General features: G+C 39.9%; 1 protein-coding gene across 3 annotated transcripts in view; it reads left to right on the forward strand.

Annotated features, from left to right (window-relative positions):
* Positions 1-23,271, forward strand: part of STK3 (serine/threonine kinase 3) — a 310,098-nt gene that overhangs the window by 251,360 nt on the left and 35,467 nt on the right. Inside the window, exon 11 of one of the 3 annotated variants that reach the window (XM_061439282.1) lies at positions 2,539-7,711. The exons of the other annotated variants lie outside the window; for them this stretch is intronic. Coding sequence (XP_061295266.1) covers positions 2,539-2,562 — 24 coding nt within the window. The 3' untranslated portion in view covers positions 2,563-7,711. Of the gene's footprint in view, positions 1-2,538; positions 7,712-23,271 lie in introns of those variants that run through there. 3 annotated transcript variants of the gene reach the window in all.

Here is a 23,271-nt window from a genome sequence, read left to right on the forward strand (position 1 = left end):
TGAGCCAGGAGAGACTGACTGAGGCGGAAACTGGATCTTGTTCTGATGGGCGGGGCCATGGCTAGTAAATCTTTAATCCAATTTCCTGTTGATGGGTAGAGCTGTGTTCCCTCCCTGCTGTTTACCTGGGGCCAAAGCATGGTGGGGTAATGGAGATAATGGTGACCTCCTTCCAGAGGTCCCATGCATGTACTGCTACACTCACTGCCTCCAGCCCTGCAGCAGGCCACCACCGACCCACACCTCTGCTGGAGACTCCTGGACACTCACGGGCAAGTCTGGGTCAGTCTCTTGTGGGGTCACTGCTCCTTTCTCCTGGGTCCTGGTGCACACAGGGTTCTGTTTGTGCTCTCCAAGAGTCTATTTCCCAGTCCTGTGTAAGTTCTGGCAGCTCTATGGTGAGGTTAATGGTGACCTCCTCCAAGAGGGCTATGCCACACCCAGGTCTGATGCATCCAGAGCCTTGTCCCTGTTGCAATCCACTCCACTGCTGACCAGTACCTCCACGGGAGACGCTCAAACACATTTCTGTCTCAGTCTCTGTGGGGTCCCTGGGTCCTGGAGTGCACAAGGTTTGTTTGAGCCCTCTGAGTGTCTCTGGCGAGAATGGGATTTGATTCTAAACGTGAATTCGCCCCTCTGATCATCTTGCTGGGGCTTCTCATTTGCCACTGGGCATGGGGTATCTCCTCACAGCTGCTTCAGCTCCATGCAGCCGCCACTCCGGCACTGCACAGAGTTTTATTAAAGCATGAAAAGGGACACAGAAAGCTTCTGACAGAGACATCAGAAGGGGGAAAGTGAATGCCCAGATAATCTTCACAACCCAAGATAATCACCATGGTATGATCACTCATCTAGAGCTAGACATCCTGGAATGTGAAGTCAGGTGGGCCTTAGGAAGCATTACTATGAACAAAGCTAGTAGAGGTGATGGAATTCTAGTTGAGCTATTTCAAATCCAAAAAGATGATGCTGTGAAGGTGCTGCACTCAATATGCAAATTTGGAAAACTCAGCAGTGGCCATAGGACTGGAAAAGGTCAGTTTTCATTCCAGTCCCACAGAAAGGCAATGCCAAAGAATGCTCAAACTACCACACAACTGCACTCATCTCACATGCTAGTAAAGTAATGCTCAAAATTCTCCAAGCTAGGCTTCAGCAGTACGTGAACTGTGAACTTCCAAATGTTCAAGCTGGTTTTAGAAAAGGCAGAGGAAATCAAATTTCCAATATTGGTTGGATTATCAAAAAAGCAAGAGAGTTCCAGAGAAACATCTATTTCTGCCTTATTTACTATGCCAAAGTTTTTGACAGTGTGGATCACCACAAACTGTGGAAAATTCTTAAAGAAATGGGAGTCCCAGACCACTTGAACTGCCTCCTGAGAAATCTGTATGCAGGTCAGGAAGCAACAGTTAGAACTGGACATGGAACGCAGACTGGTTCCAAATAGGAAAAGGAATATGTCATGGCTGTATATTGTCACCCTGCTTATTTAACTTATATGCAGAGTCATCATGAGAAACGCTGGGCTGGAGAAAGCACAAGCTGGAATCAAGATTGCTGGGAGAAATATCAATAACCCCAGATATGCACATGATACCACCCTTATGGCAGAAAGTGAAGAGGAACTAAAAAGACTCTTGATGAAAGTGAAAGAGGAGAGTGAAAAAGTTGGCTTAAAGCTCAACATTCAGAAAACTAAAATCATGGCATCTGGTCCTATCACTTCATGGGAAATAGATGGGGAAACAGTGGAAACAGTGTCAGACTTTTTTGGGAGGGCTCCAAAATCACTGCTGATGGTGATTGCAACCATGAAATTAAAAGACGCTTACTCCTTGGAAGGAAAGTTATGACCAACCTAGACAGCATATTAAAAAGCAGAGACATTACTTTGCCAACAAAGGTTCGTCTAGTCAAGGCTATGGTTTTTCCAGTGGTCATGTATAGATGTGAGAGTTGGACTGTGAAGAAAGCTGAGCGCCGAAGAATTGATGCTTTTGAACTGTGGTGTTGGAGAAGACTCTTGAGAGTCCCTTGGACTGCAAGGAGATCCAACCAGTCCATCCTAAAGGAGATCAGTCCTGGGTGTTCATTGGAAGGACTGATGTTGAAGCTGAAACTCCAATACGTTGGCCACCTAATGTGAAGAGTTGACTCATTGGAAAAGACCCTGATGCTGGGAAAGATTGAGGGCAGGAAGAGAAGGGGATGACAGAGGATGAGATGGTTGGATGGCATCATCAACTCAATGGACACGAGTTTGAGTGAACTCTGGGAGTTGCTGTGGATAGGGAGGCCTGGTGTGCTGCAGTCCATGGGGTCACAAAGACTCAGACATGACTGAGCGACTGAGCTGAACTGATACTCAAAAGTATACCCTGGATTCATGAAACTGTAGTTTTGATTCATGAAACTGTAATTTATGTATTTTCACTGCTATATAGTCTTCCACTAAATGATTTTTTTTCCCTCCATGTTTTATACATCTGCTGTCTATTCACTAATATTTGACTCATTTCTCACCTTTAGCTGTTGCAGACAGTGCTGCTGTGAACATTTTTATACGTGCCTCCCAGAGAACAAGTGCAAGAATTTCATTATAGTATCTTCTGTGTTAGAAATTGCTGAATAGTAGAATATTTACACCTTTAACTTTACTGATTATACACAATTATTTTGTAAAGTGGGTATACCAGTTTACACTAAGAGTACACATTGCTCAGCACTCTCATTGATTTACTGTTGCTAGGTTTTGTACGGTCACCAATCTGGTGGCTGTCAAAAGATGTTTCATTACCATGTTTCCCTCATCACCAGTGGGACTGAATGTAGTTTCATGTGGACTCATGGCTTTTGGCCGTTCTTATTTCCTCTTCTGTAAAGTGTCTGTTCAAGCCTTTTAGTTTTCTATTAAGGTGATTTGTCTTTTCTTATTGCTTTATAGGCACTGTTTATATATTCTGGATGTTTGTTTTGTTTTATTTCCGTTAAATTGCTATGATATTTTTCTCCTATTTTGTCACTTGTTTTTTCACTGTAATTTTTTTTAATGATAGAAGTTCTCAATTTTAATATAATTGGATTCATTATTCTCTGTTAAGATACACTTTCTGGGTCATATTTAAAAGGACATAAATATATCTTGGGAGAAGGAAATGGCAAGCCACTCCAGTATTCTTGCCTAGAGAATCCTGTGGACAGTGGTGGGCTGCTGTCCATAGGGTCGCACAGAGTCAGACATGACTGAAGCGACTTAGCATGCATGCATGCATTGGAGAAGGAAATGGCAACCCACTCCAGTGTTCTTGCCTGGAGAATCCCAGGGACGGAGGAGCCTGGTGGGCTGCCATCTATGGGGTCGCGCAGAGTTGGACACGACTGAAGCAACTTAGCAGCAGCAGCAAATATATCTTATTTGTTGAATTCTAAAATTTTACAATTTTACCTTCCACGTTGTTTTTAGTTAATAGACTTTATTTCTTAGAGAAGTTTTAGGTTTATAGAAAAGTTGAACAGAAAGTACAGAGTTTCCATACTTTCCCTCTCACTCCTCTACTCCCTAGTTCCCCGTATTGTTAACATCTTCTGTTAGTGTGGCATATTTGTTAGAATTGATAAACCAATAGTGATACATTATTATTGACTAAAGTCCATAGTTTCCATTAGGGTTTACTCTTTGTGTTGCACAGTTCTATAGATTTTGACAAATGCATATTGTCGTGTGCCTGCCTTTATAGTTTGATATGGAATAGCGTAACTGCCCCAGAATCCCCGTACTCCACCTATTCACCTCGCCCTCTGTTTCTTCAAATCCTGGCAATCATCGATCTTTCTACTGTCTCTGAAGTTTCTCTTTTCCAAAATACGATTGGAATCATATATACTATGTAGCCTTTTCAGACTGGGCTCTTTCACTTAGAAATATACATTTATATTTCCTCCATGTCTCTTCATGGCTTGATAGCTCTTTTTTTTTTTTTCAGTTGCCAGATAATATTCCATTGTGTGAATGCATCACAGTGTGTTTGTTTATCCATTCGTCTATCGCAGGGCATCGTAGTTGCTTTCAGTTTTTGGTGGTTATGAATGAAGCCGCTGTGAACATTCATGTGCATGTTTTTGCCTGGACATAAATCAATCACTTTGGTTTTTGAGTTAGATAGGAGGCTGATTTTATAACTGATTGTCTGGCACCATATACTGAAAAATCCATTCTTTCTCCACTTTGTGAAATTCTCTCTCTCTCATAGATCAAATGTCTGTATATGAAAGATTCTATTTGGGGGGTTCTGTTCTATCCCTTTAGTCTATTTGTTTAATTCAGTATGAAATATCAGGAGTTTTGTTTGTATATACAAGTTGGGAGTTTGGGAGAGACACGTAGGCTGCATTTGGGGAGACATCAGTATATATTTGGTATTCAAAACCATGAGGTTGAATAGAATCTTTAACAGACTCTCCAAATGAATGCATATGTATAGATAAGAGAAAGGAGTCTGTATTAGTTTTCTGTGACTATAGAAAAATATGATATCCAGTTACCACAAACAGTGGCTTTAAAAAACAGAAATTTGTTTTTTCATTGTTCTGGCAGTCAGAAGTCTTAACTAAGTTTCAGAGGGTTAAATCATGCTATCAGCAGCACTGTGTTCCTTCCGGAGGCTTTAGCAGAGAACCTGTTTCATCTTTGAGCATCTCAAGCAGCATTCCTTGAAGCCTTGATTCATAGCCCCTTCCTCCATCTTTAAAGCTATTGGAGTGCTGTCTTTTCTATGTTACTGCTTCCTACTTCTGTCACATGACCTTTTTCATCTGTGTGAATTTAAGTGTCCTTTTAAAAGAACACTTAGAATTTCATTTAAGGTCCACCTGTATATTGAACTCATCTCACATGCTAGTAAAGTAATGCTCAAAATTCTCCAAGCCAGGCTTCAGCAATACGTGAACTATGAACTTCCTGATGTTCAAGCTGGTTTTAGAAAAGGCAGAGGAACCAGAGATCAAATTGCCAACATCTGCTGGATCATCGAAAAAGCAAGAGAGTTCCAGAAAAACATCTATTTCTGCTTTATTGACTATGCCAAAGCCTTTGACTGTGTGGCTCACAGTAAACTGTGGAAAATTCTGAAAGAGATGGGAATACCAGACCACCTGACCTGCCTCTTGAGAAACTTGTATGCAGGTCAGGAAGCAACAGTTAGAACTGGACATGGAACAGCAGACTGGTTCCAAACAGGAAAAGGAGTACATCAAGGCTGTATATTGTCACCCTGCTTATTTAACTTCTATGCAGAGTACATCATGAGAAATGCTGGGCTGGAAGAAGCACAAGCTGGAATCAAGATTGCTGGGAGAAATATCAATAACCTCAGATATGCAGATGACAATACCCTTATGGCAGAAAGTGAAGAGGAACTAAAAAGCCTCTTGATGAAAGTGAAAGTGGAGAGTGAAAAAGTTGGCTTCAAACTCAACATTCAGAAAACGAAGATCATGGCATCTGGTCCCATCACTTCATGGGAAATAGATGGGGAAACAGTGGAAAATGTCAGACTTTTATTTTTGGGGGCTCCAAAATCACTGCAGATGGTGACTGCAGCCATGAAATTAAAAGACGCATACTCCTTGGAAGAAAAGTTATGACAACCTAGACAGCATATTGAAAAGCAGAGACATTACTTTGCCAACAAAGGTCTGTCTAGTCAAGGCTATGGTTTTTCTAGTGGTCATGTATGGATGTGAGAGTTGGACTGTGAAGAAAGCTGAGTGCTGAAGAACTGATGCTTTTGAACTGTGGTGTTGGAGAAGACTCTTGAGAGTCCCTTGGACTGCAAGGAGATCCAACCAGTCCATTCTAAAGGAGATTAGCCCTCGGTGTTCTTTGGAAGGAATGATGCTAAAGCTGAAACTCCAGTACTTTGGCCACCTCATGCAAAGAGTTGAGTCATTGGAAAAGAGTCTGATTGGGGATTGGGGGCAGGAGAAGAAGGGGACGACAGAGGATGAGATGGCTGGATGGCATCACCGACTTGATGGACATGAGTTTGGGTGAACTTCAGGAGTTGGTAATGGACAGGGAGGCGTGCTCCGATTCATCGAGTCGCAAAGAGTCGGAAACGACTGTGTGACTGAACTGAACTTATATTGAAGGGTAATGTTTCATCTCAAGATTATTAAGTTAGTCACTTCTACAAAGTCTTGTAAAGTCATATTCATAGGTTCCAGGTATTAGGACATGGACATCTCGGGACGCCTTTAATACAGCATACTGCAGTCTTCCCTGTGGTCCCCAAGGATTCATGTCTGTCCTCGTGCAAAATACATTCACCTCAACCCAACATCTCCAAAAGTCTCAGCCCATTACAGCATTCACTCAGAGCCCCTCCTCTGAAGGATCACAAGTCCCCAGAATATCATCATCAAAATCAGGTATTGTTATACTGTAGGCACGATCCATTCTGGAACAAAATTCCTATCCGTCACGGACCTATTGAACTAGGAAGCAAATGATCTATTGAGATCATCAGCCCCCAGAATATAATAGTGACACAGAGGCATAAGGTAACAGTTACAAGTATTTCAAAAAGGATTCAGTGGAAGGAAGAAAAGACTCACTGGTCCCAAGCAATTTTGAAATTCAGTGTTGAAAATCTTACTAGGTTTCAAGACCGGAGAGTAATCTTTTGTGACTTGAGGCTCTGCCCTCTGGGTCATTTACTCTACTCTCTGAGTCACCCTTCCTTTTTCTTGAAGGGTAAAGAAGTTGTTTTAGCTCGGCTTCCCTAGTGGCTTAGTGGTGAACAGCCTACCTGAGGTGGGTTTCATTTCCCCTGCAGAAGCAAGTGGCAGCCCACACCGGTGTTCTTGTATGGAAATTCCATGGACAGGGGAGCCCAGCAGGCTACAGTCTGTGGGGTCGCAGAGTCAGACATGACTTTGCTACTAAACAAGTTTTATTAGCCTGTTTACTGCTTGTAGAATTTTGGAAGTTTGACAGTCTTCCTTCATTTCATCCTATTCTTGTCCTTTTTAAAAAAAATTATGTTTTAATTGTAGGGAAATTGCTTTATGATGATGTGTTGGTTTCTGCTGTACAACAGTGCAAGTCAGCCAAAATTATACACACAGCCATCCCTCTTGAGCCTCTCTCCTCTCCCTCCATCCCACCCCCCTCAATCATCACAGACCACCAGGTTGGGCTCCTTGTGTAATATAGCAACTTCTCACCAGCTATCTGTTTCACACTTGATAGTGTATATGTGTCTATGCTACTTTATTTGTCCCACTCTTTTCTTCCCCCACTGTATCCACAAGTTCATTCCCTACATCTGTGTCGAATTTGAGTCATTCTAGTGAGGTGAATGAACTTAGAGTCTGTTTTACAGAGTGAAGTAAGTCAGAAGGAGAAAAATAAATACTGTATATTAACACATATATATGGAATCTAGAATAAAGGTATCGATGAACCTATTTGTAGGAAAAGAGTGGAGACACAGGTGTATCCTTGTTCTTTTCAATCCAAGCAGATAGTGTTTCTGCAGGTATAACATTCTCAATTTATTTGTTTATGGTTCTGGAGGTCAGAAATACAAACTGTTTTATGGGACTAAATCAAGACTTCAGCAGAGCCAAACATCCCCCCACCCCCCCACCCCGCCGCAGAGATATTAAGAGAGAATCTGTTTCCTTGCCTTTTTCAACATCTAATTACTTCTCCCGTCCCTTCTTCTTTGTGAAATCTCCTTGTCACTTCCTCCTTTGGGAACGCTTGTGGTTACATTCAGGGTTCATCCAGATAATTCAGAATGAGTTCCCCGTCTTTAGGATTTTAAATTAAGACCCTCAGCTTAATCACATTTCAAAGTTTTTGCCATATAAGGTAGCATTTACAGGTTCCAGGAATTAGGCATGGTATCTTGAGGGATGATTATTCAGCCTACCACAGAGTTAAGGGCTGGTCCCGAGAGCATAGCAATGTTAAAAGTTTGAGGAGAAGAGAAGGAACCAGCAAAAGAGTATGAGAAGGAATGATCAGGGAGGTAGGAAGAGAGCCAGGGGAGTGTGGTATCCTGAAGGTTAAGTGAGAAAAGTGTCCTAAAATGAGAGAGTGATCAGCTAAAGCTCAAGATGAGCACTGATCCCTTGAATAGTTAGCAACAAGGGAGGTTATTACTGATCCTGACAGTTTAAGTTCATAATAAATTCTTAAAGTGAAAAAGATCCTCTCTAAATCTCAAAAAAGAAAAAAAAAAGATAAAAATTATTATAGTAACATGAAGTAATTACTTACTTTATGAGGGGAAAGGCCATGTTACACTTTGTATAGTTTATAGTGGGGGTTTTCACCTCTTTTCAGGGAAACAATTTAGGCGTGAATACATCTCTTCAGCCATTGGAAGCTTTATACAGTTGACCCTTTAACGACAGAGTTTGAGTGCCTCATGTAGATTTTTCTCGATGGTAAATACTACAGTACTCCACAGCCTGCACTTAGTGGAACTCACAGATGCGGAACAGCTTTTATAGAGGAATCTTGGATGCAGGGGGTTTGCTCTAACTTGTACACAGGTTTTCACTACATGGAGGGTTGGCCCCCCTACCTCCTGTATTGTTCAGGGTCAGCTGTACTTCCACATAATCATGTTTCTTCTCTAGAAATGTAGTTTGGTCATTTAATATTCTAAGTTATTTGTGTGTGTAAGTAATGTTTTCAAGGTTCAACCGTGTTACGCTGTATATCAGCACTTCATTCCTGTTTGTAGACAAATAATATTCCATTGTTTGAATGTACAGTATTTGGTTATCCATTTATCAACTGATGATTAGATTATTTCCACCTTTTAGTTATTATTAATAATGTGGCTGTGAAAAATTTTGTGCAGATTTTCATTTCTCTTGGGCGTGGAATTGCTAAATCATGTGACAATGCTAGGTTTAAGCTTTTGAGGAACTGTCAGACTATATTCCAAAGCAGCTGCACTGTTGTAGATTCCCATCAGCAGTATTAAGGGTTCCAGTTTCTCCACATGCTCATCAGCACTTGCTATTATCTATATTTTTGATTGGCCATCCTAGTGGGTGTGAAGTGGAATCTCATTGTGGTTTTGTTTGTTTTCATTGGATTTTTTATTGGTATTTCCCTTATAGCTAATGCTGTTAGTATCTTTCATATGCTTATTTTCTATTTACATATATCCTTTGAAGAAATGTCTATTCAAGCCCTTTGCCTATGTTTTAATTATGTGGTTAGTATTTTTATTGAGTTGTAAAAGTTTTTTAATATATTCTATATCAAGTTGCTCTTCAGGTCTATGATTTTCAAGATTTTCTCCTATTCTGTGGGTTGTCTTTTCACTGTCTTACCAGGTCCTTTGAAGCACAAAAATTTTTGATTTTCATGAAGTCCTTTTTTTTCATTTGTTTAATTGCTTGTGTAGAAACTATTGCCTAAACTAAGATCATGAAGATTTGCACTTATGTTTTTTTCTAAGAGTTTTATAGTTTTGACTCTTACGTTCAGGTCTTTGATCCACTTCAGGTTAATTGTTACATATGATGTGAGATAGAAATTCAATTTCATTCTGTTGCTTGTCAGTATCCGGTTGTCCCAGCATCATTTGTTGAAAAGAATATTCTTTTCCTTATTAAGTGGTCTTGTCACTCTTCTAGAAAATTGGTTGACCATAAATGTGAGGAATTATTTTTAGATTCTTAACTCTATTGCTTTGTTATATACACTTGTCTTCCTACCAGTACCACACTATCTTTTTTTTAACTTGTAAATTGGAAGCAACTTAGATGTCCATTGACAGATGAATGGATAAAGAAGTTGTGGTACGTATATACAAAGGAATATTACTCAGCCATAAAAAGAACACATTTGAGTCAGTCCTAATGAGGTGGATGAACCTAGAGCCTGTTACACAGAGTGAAGTAAGTCAGAAAGAGAAAAACAAATATCATATATTAACGCACATGTGTGGAATCTAGAAAGAATACTGATGAGTGTATTTGCGGGGCAGCAGTGGAGATGCAGACATGGAGAACAGACTTGGGAGCACAATGGGGGAAGGAGAGGGTGGGGCAAATTGAGGGAGTGGCGTGGAAACACACCATCTTGATTACTGTAGCTCTGCAGTAAGTTTTGAATTCAGGAAATGTGTCCTCCAATTTTGTTGTTCTTTTTCAAGATTGTTTGGGCTATTTTAAAAATAATTTTTTGTTTAAAAAAAAAAAACATAAGATTTACCATCTTAACCGTTCTAACTGTGCAGTTCCTAACGTTTACATTCATTGTTGTGCAACCATTCTCCACAACTCTTCTCATCTTGCAAAACTGAAATTCTGTATCCATTAAACAACTCACATTTTCCCTTCTTCCCAGCCCCTGGTAACTATCATTCTATCTTGTCATGTTTCTATGAATTTGACTCCTTTAGATACCTCTGACAATTGCTTGACTGTGTAGTATTTAACTTTCTATAATGGGTTTATTTCACTTGTATAATGTCCTCAAGGTTCATCTGTGTTGTATCTTGTGACCAGATTTCCTTCCTTTCTAAGGCTGAATAATGTTTCATTGTATGTTTTGCCTATTTTTAATTCTATGAATTTTCATATGAATTTTAGGATGAGCTTGTCATATTCTGCCAAGAAGTCAGCTGTGATTTGGTAGGAATTGCACTGACTCTCCGGAGAAGGCAGTGGCACCCCACTCCAGTACTCTTGCCTGGAAAATCCCATGGACGGAGGAGCCTGGTAGGCTGCAGTCCATGGGGTCACTAAGAGTCAGGCACAACTGAGTGACTTCACTTTCACTTTTCACTTTCATGCATTGGAAAAGGAAATGGCAACCCACTCCAGTGTTCTTGCCTGGAGAATCCCAGTGACAGGGGAGCCTGGTGGGCTGCAGTCTGTGGGGTCGCACAGAGTCGGACACGACTGAAGTGACTTAGCAGCAGCATTGACTCTCTAGATTCTGTAGATCAATCTGAGGAGTAGTTCACCCTTAACAATATTGTCTCCCAACCCATGAACATGGAATGTCTTTACATTTATTTGGAACTTCTTTAATTTCTCTCAGAAATGTTTTATAATTTTCATAGTATGTTTTGCACTTGTTAAATTTATTCCTAAATATTTTATTCTTTTCATGTCATTCTAAATGGAATTATTTTTCTTAATTTGATTTTTGGTTTGCTCTTTGCTACTGTATTGAAAAACAATTGATTTTCATATATTGATCTCGTATCCTGCAACCTTATGGAACTCATTTCTTAGTTCTAGTAGTATTTTGGTGGATTCCTTAGAATTTTGTATATTCAAGATCATGTCATCTCCAAATTAAGATAGTTTTACAGTATTAGATTTAAAAACATTAATTCAGGAAACATGTATTGAGAACTTGCTCCCTGTCAGGCACTGTGCTCCACGTTGGAGCACATCTTTATAGAAATAAAAGACATAAACTCTGCGTTCATGAAGCTTGCACTCTAGTAGGAGACAGATCTTTAAACCAGTAATCACCATTCAGTGCTGTAAATGCTGGGATTGAGAGATGTGTAAAGTGAAGTGGTGGCACAGGCACAAAGGGAAGGGCTCCTCTGCTGTGGAGAGTTGGGGGAAATTTCACAGATGAGCTTTTGCAGAGCCCTGGACCATTTTGTAAATAAGTAGCCATGGTTATGATGACTCGTCATTTCAAGGCCAAAATGATCTTGGACGTTTAAAAAGTATTACATAGTACTTTGACTTTAAGACTTTTTTTTTTAACATCTGTCAAAATTTAAGCAGATTCGCATTAATAGTGAGACAGTACATCAAGTTTTCAAAGTATATACAGATGTTTGATTATGTAGTAAATCTGTTTCTATAAAAGCATATGATCACATTTGGGAAATTGCTGTTGCATGTCTTGGCAGTTTATTAAGAACTGAAAACTTTTAAAACTAACTGGTGTTTTGATAGATTAAGTTCAAGGCCACCTTTTGTTTAAATGATGTTTTGTTTTCTGTAATTAGACCATGCTAGGTGAATTAAGTGTGTAATTAAAAACAGAAGGTTTGGCTAATTCAGAGTAAATGAGTACAAAATACAAGGTCATTATCCATCTCTAGTGAGACTCCAGATGAAGAGTGCACATGGAATTATTTATACAACATTTTTCATGGTCAGAGTTCCTCCAGTTTGCTGTCCATGGCTTTTAAATTAAAGTAGTCACAGACTCTCCCAAAAACGTACCTGTAATATAGAAGCATGATCCCATTTACTGTACTCACCTGAATGGGAAACCAAAAAAGATTAGAATCTATCTTCTATCCCAAATAAAAAGGTAAAGTATACCTCTCCTGTTTCCAAAGTGAACATTTATTCTGTTGCTTGGCACACCGAGTTCATGGTTAGAATTCTGATAGCTTCTGAGAGTTCTGAATCTCAGTTGTTTCATCTTCGCACACCCTGGAGATGTGCAAGTGAAACACCTCTGGTTTAATGTGCTTCCTCAGCGCTTACTCACAGTGGGCACCCCGGGACGGGAAGTCTAGGAAGAGTTTTATTTAGAATATTTTTTCTCTTTATGGTTAAGGAATATGGTGCTTTTAGAAAACAGGTGTTTAATTTAGTGGTTTGATTCCTGGAGAACATTTGACTTGGTTACTGGAAGTGCAGAGCTTTAACTTCTCTTAGATAGTCCCTTCCCAGTTTGGCTCCAAGGGCCTCTCCGGCTCTTTTCTCACATTTTCCCTTCTGCAGTATCTGTATTACAGTTTCCTGGACCTCTCTAGCATCACGACCCCTCTCATTATCCATCTGTCTTTTGCCTGTCTTTCCAGGAACTGTTTAAGGTTGATATCCTCAGGGGAAAAGACAGGTTAGGCCTCTAAATAAATGTTTCTGTAGTCTCTTGTCACGCTCTCATTATGCACTGTAAGAATTACTTTTTAACCATCTGTCTTCCCCACATTTTAAATTCCTCTAGAGTAGAGATCATAACTGTCAGCACTGTTCCCAGCACCAAGGGTAGCTTCTGGCTAATAATAATAATAGTTCACTCAAACAATATTTGTTCCGTGAAATACTGGTTTGGATAAATGCTACAGATCTTTAAATTAGATTTAAATCAAGAGCAATACATGTATCAAAAATCTGTGTTCTACTAGTCACTGTTCTAGGCAAAACAAAACAACAAAATAATTTTTAAAAATTGGCAAATAAAAAAAATAATGGTAAAACAAAAATAATAAGTAGTCTCATTCTTCAGTCTCAAAAAGTTAAGTAAAAGACCTTTATTTTTGGGCATACCTTATTATAAAACTTTTTAAGTTAGGGAATAGTTTGGTAACTGTTGTCTTGAGATCTATTTTAATTCCCTAATCTAAACCAGTTAATTAGTTAAGCTGCCCTTGCAAACAATTATAATGCAGTAAGGTCATTGTTTAATGGAAGGATCTTTAAAACTGTAATTGAGAATATACAAAGAACACCAGAGTATTACCTGATAGAGGAAGGGGATGCTGTTTAAGAAGTTAGCATTTAAACAGACACCTAAGAATATGTAAGAATGTACTAGGCAGACAGGTGGGAAAATTGTGTTATATACAGAAGAGTTGGGCACAGGAAGACATATTCAGTGTTACTAAAGCATGAAGTTGAATTGGGAAGCGGTGGGAATGAGGAAGACAAGTGGCAGGTACATTTATGTCATATAAAGAAGGTTCAGTTCAGTTCAGTCGCTCAGTCATGTCCGACTCTTTGCAACCCCATGAAGTGCAGCACACCTGGCCTCCCTGTCCATCACCAACTCCCAGAGTTCACTCACACTTACATCCATCGAGTCAGTAATGCCATCCAGCCATCTCATCCTCTGTCGTCCCCTTCTCCTCCTGCCCCCAATCCCTCCCAGCATCAGAATCTTTTCCAATGAGTCAACTCTTCGCATGAGGTGGCAAAGTACTGGAGTTTCAGCTTTAGCATCTTTCCTTCCAAAGAAATCCCAGGGCTGATCTCCTTCAGAATGGACTGGTTGGATCTCCTTGCAGTCCAAGGGACTCTCAAGTCTTCTCCAACACCACAGTTCAAAAGCATCAATTCTTCGGTGCTCAGCCTTTTTCACAGTCCAACTCTCACATCCATACATGACCACTGGAAAAACCATAGCCTTGACTAGACAGACCTTAGTTGACAAAGTAATGTCTCTGCTTTTGAATATGCTATCTAGGTTGGTCATAACTTTTCTTCCAAGGAGTAAGCATCTTTTATTTTTTTAATTAAATTTATTTATTTTAATTAGAGGCTAATTACTTACAATATGGTATTGGTTTTGCCATACATCAACATGAATCCGCCACAGGTGTACACGTATTCCCAATCCTGAACCCCCCTCCCACCTCCCTCCCCATACCATCCCTCTGGGTCATCCCAGTGCACCAGCCCCAAGCTTCCTGTATCCTGCATTGAACCTGGACTGGCGATTCGTTTCACATATGATATTATACATGTTTCAATGCCATTCTCCCAAATCATTCCCCCCCCCCTCTCCCACAGAGTCCAAAATACTGTTCTATACATCTGTGTCTCTCTTGCTGTCTCCCATACAGGGTTATCGTTACCATCTTTCTAAATTCCATATATATGCATTAGTATACTGTACTGATGTTTTTCTTTCTGGCTAACTTCACTCTGTATAATTGGCTCCAGTTTCATCCACCTCATTAGAACTGATTCAAATGTATTCTTTTTAGTGGCTGAGTAATATTCCATTGTGTATATGTACCACAGCTTTCTTATCCATTCATCTGCTGATGGACGTTTTTTAATTTCATGGCTGCAGTCACCATCTGCAGTGATTTTGGAGCCCAAAAAATAAAGTCTGACACTGTTTCCATTGTTTCCCCATCTATTTCCCATGAATTTTTGCTTATAAACCTGAGAGCCACTGAAAAATTACAGTTAACCGATCTTTAAAACTAGGTTGCAAGGAATTGAGGTCAGAGGTAGTGAAATCATTAAAGAGAATGTTGCAATATGACATAATCTGAGAAATGCACAAAGGCAATGAAATGGATGGAAAGGGGCAGTTTTGAGAGAATTTCTAGCCACTAATGATTAGATGTAGGAAGTAAGAGAGAAAAGATCTCAGATGATTCCCAGATGTTACTTGAACCACTGGGTGGGTGATGGCTCCATCCACTCCATTAAGGAATATGACTTTTTAAGGGGGAATGTGATGAATTAGTTGTACATGTATAAATACTGTCAAAATTCGGAAAGAGCTGTATTTTTGGACATATCCAGAATTAGATCTCCACAGAAATATTTGTTTGGGCTAGAGATTCAGGATTGTGGGTTGTTGTTGAGCTGGTGTGGGCTTCCCTGGTGGCTCAGACGGTAAAGCGTCTGCCTGCAATGCGGGAGACCCGGGTTCCATCCCTGGGTTGGGAAGATCCCCTGGAGAAGGAAATGGCAATCCACTCCAGCACTCTTGCCTGGAAAATCCCACGGACGGAGGAGCCTGGTAGGTTACAGTCCTTGGGGTCGCAAAGAGTTGGACACAACTGAGCAACTTCACTTCACTTTTGAGCTGGTATAATTGAAGGGAAGCAGAGGGCGTGTAATAATAGAGGGACTGAGATGGATCCCTAATGAGCATGGACAAAGGCAGCGTGATGTCTTAAAAATACTGAGGGAAGAGAGCTTTTCAAGAAAGAGGAGGTAAACTTGTCAAGAGCTTCAGAAAGATTAAATCAATATGGGGACTCAAAACTGGAGATTGGATTTGACGCTTAGAACGTCAGTGTTGCTTTTAAGTGAAGCCACCTCCGTCAGATGGTGAGGCCTCAAGCCAGACTGCTTCAGAGTAGGGAGTGGACCAGGGGGAAGAAGTAGACTTTTTTCCCAGGAGCAGCTTCTGGGGAGATATTAAGGAGAGAGTTGAAGGAAAACTTTTTAATCCTATTTTGGTTTCGTCTTCCATATGAGAAACTTGAGGACTTTTACATGCTGAAAAGGAAGAACTAAGGTAGGAGTTTAAGGATTGATTAAAGGTAATCAATGCAGTAAAGTCCTTAATTAAGGGACGAGAGTGATGCCACCCAGAGCATTGATAGAGAAACCAAGTTTAGCTGGAAAAGGGAGAAGTGTTATTACAGTGTTAATCTGGGTCCGGGCAGTTTAGGGAGTACGGGTGGGTGCTAGAGAGGAGTGGCTGTTTGGAGATGCCACCTAATAATTACTCTCCTTTCCATTTGTCACTTCTGCCAAATATCTAGCCATCTCAAACCTTAACTACCATCGTAAGTCTTCCTGATTTTCTTGTTCCCTCTGAAAACACAGCAGAACACTTTTTAGGATTGCTTCCATCAGCCACAACACTGATGGTTTTCCCTTTCTCAAAACTATTTCTTCTGTAAATTATTATTGTTATTTTCAACATATTTGCTCTTGATTTTTAAACCTTTAAACCCTCTAATTTCACACTTTTTTTAGATTAACTTCATCCCCCACCACATTCTTTCCCCATTCCAACTTTACCGAATCAGATATTCTTCTGACAAACTCCTGAAAGCCAGGAAGATGTCATTTTCTTAAAACTCTCTTTAAATCCTGCTTTTACAGAAAGATCCTTGCAGAATGAATCCGAAATTGCAGTTTTGTTCAATTTTGGTAGGGGAAGACATCTTTCTTAATTTTATTGCTTTTAGCTTTACTTTTCTCTCTCATTCTTCTCTGCAACTCCCACACTGTCTTATCATTTTCAGTGTTGGAGAATTTAGAAATATGTATTTCTACTATGTAATAATTGGTATAATAGTGTGTTTCATTGAGCTTTATGGAAAAGAAAGTATGAAAATTTAGTAGTGATGAATGATGTAGTGATTTCACCAAAGTCATCACTTAGTCTTTTAGAATATGTTCTTTTTTCTTAGCTAGTAATTTACTTTCTTTCCCTTTATTAGAAGTTCTATTTTAGAAAATTTTATTTTTGGCATACACTTGAGTGCTATTTTTTATGTTTCATTAAACTTGTTAAATGGAGGTCAGTTGAACCTTAATTTTGCTTGTGTATTAAAAATAGCCTTTATCTAAAAGATGAGTAACAGCTGAAGCATAAGTAACATCTATAATAGGATTTCTTAAGTACTTCATTATTTGTGTTGAAAAGAAAGTGTTATATGCCATTTTTAGCCTTCCTACATTACCACTGTCCTCATGGTTTTTAAGATGCTGTTTTGATTTATGAACCCATGTCCTTTGGTACATTAATATTAACTTCTAGTTTTGAACTTCCTAGCTAAGTTTTCCAAAATTGTTCCTATATTTGCTAAAGAATTAAAAATGAAATTAAAATATTTTTATACTTACTGCTATATTTAAATGTGTTATAGATGAGAAAATGGAAATTAATTTTCATTTTATTAATAAGTAGGCTAAATGGTCCTGAGAGCATTCATTATCATTTATTTGCAGTAACAGATTTAAATATAATGCCAAATTATAAAATAATGGGTTGGCTATTATTTTGTTTTGGTAAAAACAAGCAAAGAGGAAATTTCACACAACATGCACATACACACCCTTATGTTCATTTTGTTTACGCAAGGAAAAAGTTGGAAAGGATACGTCTCTTTGGTTATCAGTAGTTATTTCAAGGAGGTACAGCTGGGAGATTAACTTTTTCATTATATATCTTCCCTTTTTGTTTTACTTTTATGGAGAATATAAAATACAGAAAACATAAAAGAGAAAAAAAGCCTCTGATCTCATCTCTAAATTGCTATCTAAGTCAGTAATTTCCAAACTTGCCTCTGAGTCTTTTAGAAAAATTTTTTAAAAATCAGATCCCTGGCTCTGAAACAGAATCTCCAGGAGTGTTAAAAATATTCGATTATGTCTCAAATCTAGTGGATCATCAGAATGGACTGAGAAACTTTTAAAACATCTAGATTGTCTCCCCCTGTGAAGACAGAATTTGAAGTTTGTAAATGGTTTATAGAACTTGCAGTCTGTTTTTTAAAAAGCTCCCATGTGATTCCAATGATCCACCGGGTTGGAGAACTACTGGTTTAATGATTCATCTGCTCTGTGCAGGACACTGTTCTGAGTGCTACTATTATTTTAAGCTATACTAAAACACTTTGATCAACCTAGACAGCATATTAAAAAGTAGAGACATTACTTTGCCGATAAAGGTCTGTCTAGTCAAAATTATGGTTTTTCCAGTAGTCATGTATGGATGTGAGAGTTGGACTATAGAGAAAGCTGAGCACCAAAGAATTGATGCTTTTGAACTATGGTGTTGGAGAAGACTTTCGAGAGTCCCTTGGTCTGCAAGGAGATCCAACCAATCCATCCTAAAGGAAATCAGTCCTGAATATTCATTGGAATGACTGATGCTGAAGCTGAAACTCCAATACTTTGGCCACCTGATGCAAAGAACAGACTCTTAGATAAGACCCTGATGTTGGAAAAGATTGAAGGCAGGAGGAGAAGGGGATGACAGAGGATGTGATGGTTGGATGGCATCACTGACTTGATAGACATGAGTTTGAGTGAGCTCTGGGAGTTGGTGATGGACAGGGAAGCCTGGCATGCCTCAGCCCATCGGGTCGCAAAGAGTCAGACACGACTGAGTGACTGAAAACTGACTGAAAACACAAATTCTGCCTTCAAATTTATAGAATGGCTGGGGGAAGTATAAAAAGGTGAAAAAGCCTGATACAGAACAGCTGTTTACATAGGGCAAAAGAGAAAAGTGCCCTCTGATGTAAAGTTAATGAAAATAAGGTATCAGCTGTTACCTTAATTAGCTCTATTTTTTAATATTGTTTTGAAAGTTTAGTCTAATGCAGTAAGACAGGAAGATGAAATCAAGTATAAATATTGCAAAGGAAATGAGGAATACCGTTATCATTTAAAATTGAAAATATTATTGTCTAACCAGAAAACCCAAGATAATCAACTAATATTTATGAAAATTTTATTTTAAAACATACCAGTAAAATGATTAGTTAAAAATAAACTCAAAAATTATTTTTCTCTATACCAGCACAAATAGAAATATATTTTTAAATACCCTGCTTGCTGCTACTGCTGCTGCTAAGTCACTTCAGTCGTGTCTGACTCTGTGCGACCCCATAGACGGCAGCCCACCAGGCTCCCCTATCCCTGGGATTCTCTAGGCAAGAACACTGGAGTGGGTTGCTATTTCCTTCTCCAATGCATGAAAGTGAAAAAATTAAGTGAAGTCGCTCAGTCATGTCCGACTCCTAGCCACCCCATGGACTGCAGCCCACCAGGCCCCTTCATCCATGGGATTTTCCAGGCAAGAGTACTGGAGTGGGTTGCCATTGCCTTCTCCGAATATCCTGCTTACAGTAGTACAATTAAATGAAAAAGATCTTCAATCATTCTTAAGAAATTTACCTAACAAAGTAAACTATAGGGCTTGACTACAGAACTAACGTATGAAATAAACTATGAAACCTAACTAAGTGACATAAAAGCAATTTGAGAAATATTCCATATTTTTGGATGGGAAGAGTTAATGTTTTAGAGTTATAGATTCTCCCTCTGCTGCTGCTGCTAAGTTGCTTCAGTTGTATCCGACTCTGTGAGACCCCAGAGATGGCAGCCCACCAGGCTCCCCCATCCCTGGGATTCTCCAGGCAAGAACACTGGAGTGGGTTGCCATTTCCTTCTCCAATGCATGAAAGTGAAAATGAAGTCGCTCAGTCGTGTCCGACTCTTAGCGACCCCATGGACTGCAGCCTATCAGGCTCCTCCATCCATGGGATTTTCCAGGCAAGAGTACTGGAGTGGGGTGCCATTGCCTTCTCCAGATTCTCCCTCACCAAAATGTAGTTTTTTCTCTTCATCATTTAGTACAATTCCAATTAAAGTTTGGTATTTTTTTCTTTTTGTCAAACTTGACAGTGTATTTCTAAAGTTCACTTGAAGGAATAAACCAGACTTTTGTCCCCCCAAAAAAAACGTGATGTGAATTATTTGCATGAGTGAGTTTTAAAATATTACCAAAGCCACAGTAATTAAAACGGCCTACTACTAATTTTTAAATATTCAGTTCAGTTCAGTTCACTCAGTCGTTTCCGACTCTTCGCAACCCCATGAATCGCAGCACGCCAGGCCTCCCTGTCCATCACCAACTCCCGGAGTTCACTCAGACTCACGTCCATTGAGTCAGTGATGCCATTCAGCCATCTCATCCTCTGTCGTCCCCTTCTCCTCCTGCCCCCAATCCCTCCCAACATCAGAGTCTTTTCCAATAAGTCAACTCTTCTCATGAGGTGGCCAAAGTACTGGACTTTCAGCTTCAGCATCATTCCCTCCAAAGAAATCCCAGGGTTGATCTCCTTCAGAATGGACTGGTTGGATCTCCTTGCAGTCCAAGGGACCCTCAAGAGTCTTCTCCAACACCACAGTTCAAAAGCATCAATTCTTCAGTGCTCAGCCTTCTTCACAGTCCAACTCTCACATCCATACATGACCACAGGAAAACCATAGCCTTGACTAGACGGACTTTTGTTGGCAAAGTGATGTCTCTGCTTTTGAATATGCTATCTAGGTTGGACATAACTTTCCTTCCAAGGAGTAAGCGTCTTTTAATTTCATGGCTGCAGTCACCATCTGCAGTGATTTGGGGATTTTTAAGTACATACTCAATAATATGTATTGAAGCTGGTATTGGTACAGTTAACTAAATATGTGAGGAAAATCATGTAGATTAAAGATTAAATGGACGTTAAAAAGTAATAGGAAGAATGTCAATGAATGTGTCATCTTAATGTAGGGGAAGGCTTTTTAAATGGATGATAAAAAGGTAGGAAGTACTTTCTAAAGGGTTTGATTTGACTGCTTAAAAGTTTTAGGTTTCTGGACAGTAAAATAATCAACTAAATAAAGGCAAATAATTTGGGGAGTATTTATAATATGGTGCCCACACTATAAAAAGAGCCCTTACCAATTAGTGAAAGTAGATTAACTCTTAATGCTGGTCTGGGAAGGAGGGGAACAGAAGTAAATGTAAACTTTGAGAAGAGTGATTCTGCCATATGTATCAGAATCTTCAGAATTTTTTTTTTTTATCCTTTTACCCACTTCTGGGGGTAAAGGAAATAGATCTAAGGAAATAGATCTGTACAAAAGAGTTTTAAGGATATTTTTTACAGCACAGTTTAATAAAAATTGAGAACATTTTATATGCCTAGAGACCCACTCCCTGAAATTTAACCCTCACCATTCCCAAGGTGGTACTCTCGTTTTCCTGATAGAAGGGGAAGCATCTCCATTTCGCGCAGCAGGTTGGAGAACAGGATGAAGAGGGCCTGCCCCAGCCACCTTCTGAGGGAGGTGCCCAGAAACTGCCAAAGAAACGGGCCAGTACTTAGTCTCAAGGCTACACCTACCTAGCTGCAAGAGAGGCAGGGAAGATACTCTCATTATTCTGAATGGCCATGCACCCAGCTAAAAATGTTATTTTTGCAGAAGAAAGAACAGATCCTGGGGTTGGGGGTGGGGCGCTACCAGCCGCCACTCTACCCCTCCTCTGGCATCTTCATCTTCCGTGTCTTAGTGCAGCCCTCCCTTTGAGGACACTGATTCATTCTGTCTCTGCTTCCGCAAATTGTGTGTCCAGTGTGTAGATATCTGAGTCCTTGAGGACTCTCTCATACCCAGGAGCTACGTATCTACCTTAATTGTCAATCACTATATTCCCTGTCAGTAGGTCATTCTTTCAGACACAATGCATTTTTCCTCTCCAAATATGGGAAATTAGTTGCAGTGCCTAGCAGATGAGGTTATTGCTACTAAACATTACCAGCTGGTGTGTAACATTTGGAAGTAGGAGCAGAATCCACTTCTGAGTTGTCTGTTCCTCCTTTCCACTCCTCCCCAGCCTCCCCAAGGACCTGGGAAACACTGTCAGCTTTGTGCTGCGCTGTTTAGGTGAACTTATGAACAGAGAGGGAGGAGTCCTTCTACCTTTTTCTGTCTTAATGCATTTGAGACAGTACAAGTTGTAAAACTATCTGAATCCCACCCTTGAAGATCTTTCTTTCTAATTAAAAAAAAAACAACAGTGTGCATGTTTGTGCTTTATGGATAGTGAAAGTGATAGCCGCTCAGTTGTGTCCACCTCTTTGTGACCCCGTGGACTGTAACCAGCCAGGCTCCTCTGTCCATGAAATTCCTCAAGGCAAGAGTACTGGAGTGGGTTGCCATTACCTTTTCCAGGAGATCTTCGAAACCCAGGGATCGAACCCTGGTCTTCCACATTGCAGGTGGAGTCTTTACCATCTGAGCCACCAGGGATGCCTTTGTGCCTTATATGATCGGAAATATTTTCAACATTTTAACTCAATAAGACTGTTGCCAGAGCTCTGTGTTCCCAGGCAGCACCAATGGTAAAGAATCCACCAGCCATTGCAGGAGACACAAGAGACACAGGTTCGATCCCTGGGTCAAAGAGATCCCCTGGAGTAGGAAATGGCAACCCACTCCAGTATTCTTGAGGAGCCTGAAAGGCTACAGTCCATGGGGTCGCAGAGAGTCGACACGATTACAACACACATGCATACAGAGCTGTCTGCTATCTGGTAAAACCATGACAGTTTCCTCAGTATTGCACAGCCATTGCTCATAGACTGGTCAGTACCAGAGAAGGAGAGGAGGGAGGAAAAACACTACCATCTTTTTCAGTCATGTAACTTTTCCCTCCTCATGATTCAGTGCCAGATTAACATATGTAGAGAAACTTGAGTATTCCGAAAGTTATACCGAAAGTTATACCAGTTCTCCATCATAGCTATTAGCCATTATATTCGGTAGGAGGCAGGAAGGACAGAGATACCCCCATTTTCTGCAAGAGTACAAAGATTGTATAAGTCAAGTAACTCTGCTCATGACCATATACTTAGTGAATGTTGAAGCCAGGATTCAAATACAGCTTTTCCTAACTCCAGTTACGGTGATATATTGAAGCCCGAATAACAGAATGGGAGAGCGAGAATTGTCTTCCTCCATGTGAATGATGGCCGTATGGCTAAAGGATTGTATATGTTTTATGTGTCTCCAGAGGGGGCCACTGGTTAGAAATTTTTAACTAAATGTTACAGGAGGTATTTACAACAGTTAAACTGAATCCAGAAATGGAATGGGTTGCATTTTAAAATAGTCATTGTTCCAAAACAGACTGAGGGAGACAGAGTAAAGTAGTAGAAAGGACCCGGACTTGTAGCCTGGAGATAC

Source organism: Bos javanicus, chromosome 14, assembly GCF_032452875.1.
Source record: "Bos javanicus breed banteng chromosome 14, ARS-OSU_banteng_1.0, whole genome shotgun sequence".
NCBI lineage: Eukaryota > Metazoa > Chordata > Mammalia > Artiodactyla > Bovidae > Bos > Bos javanicus.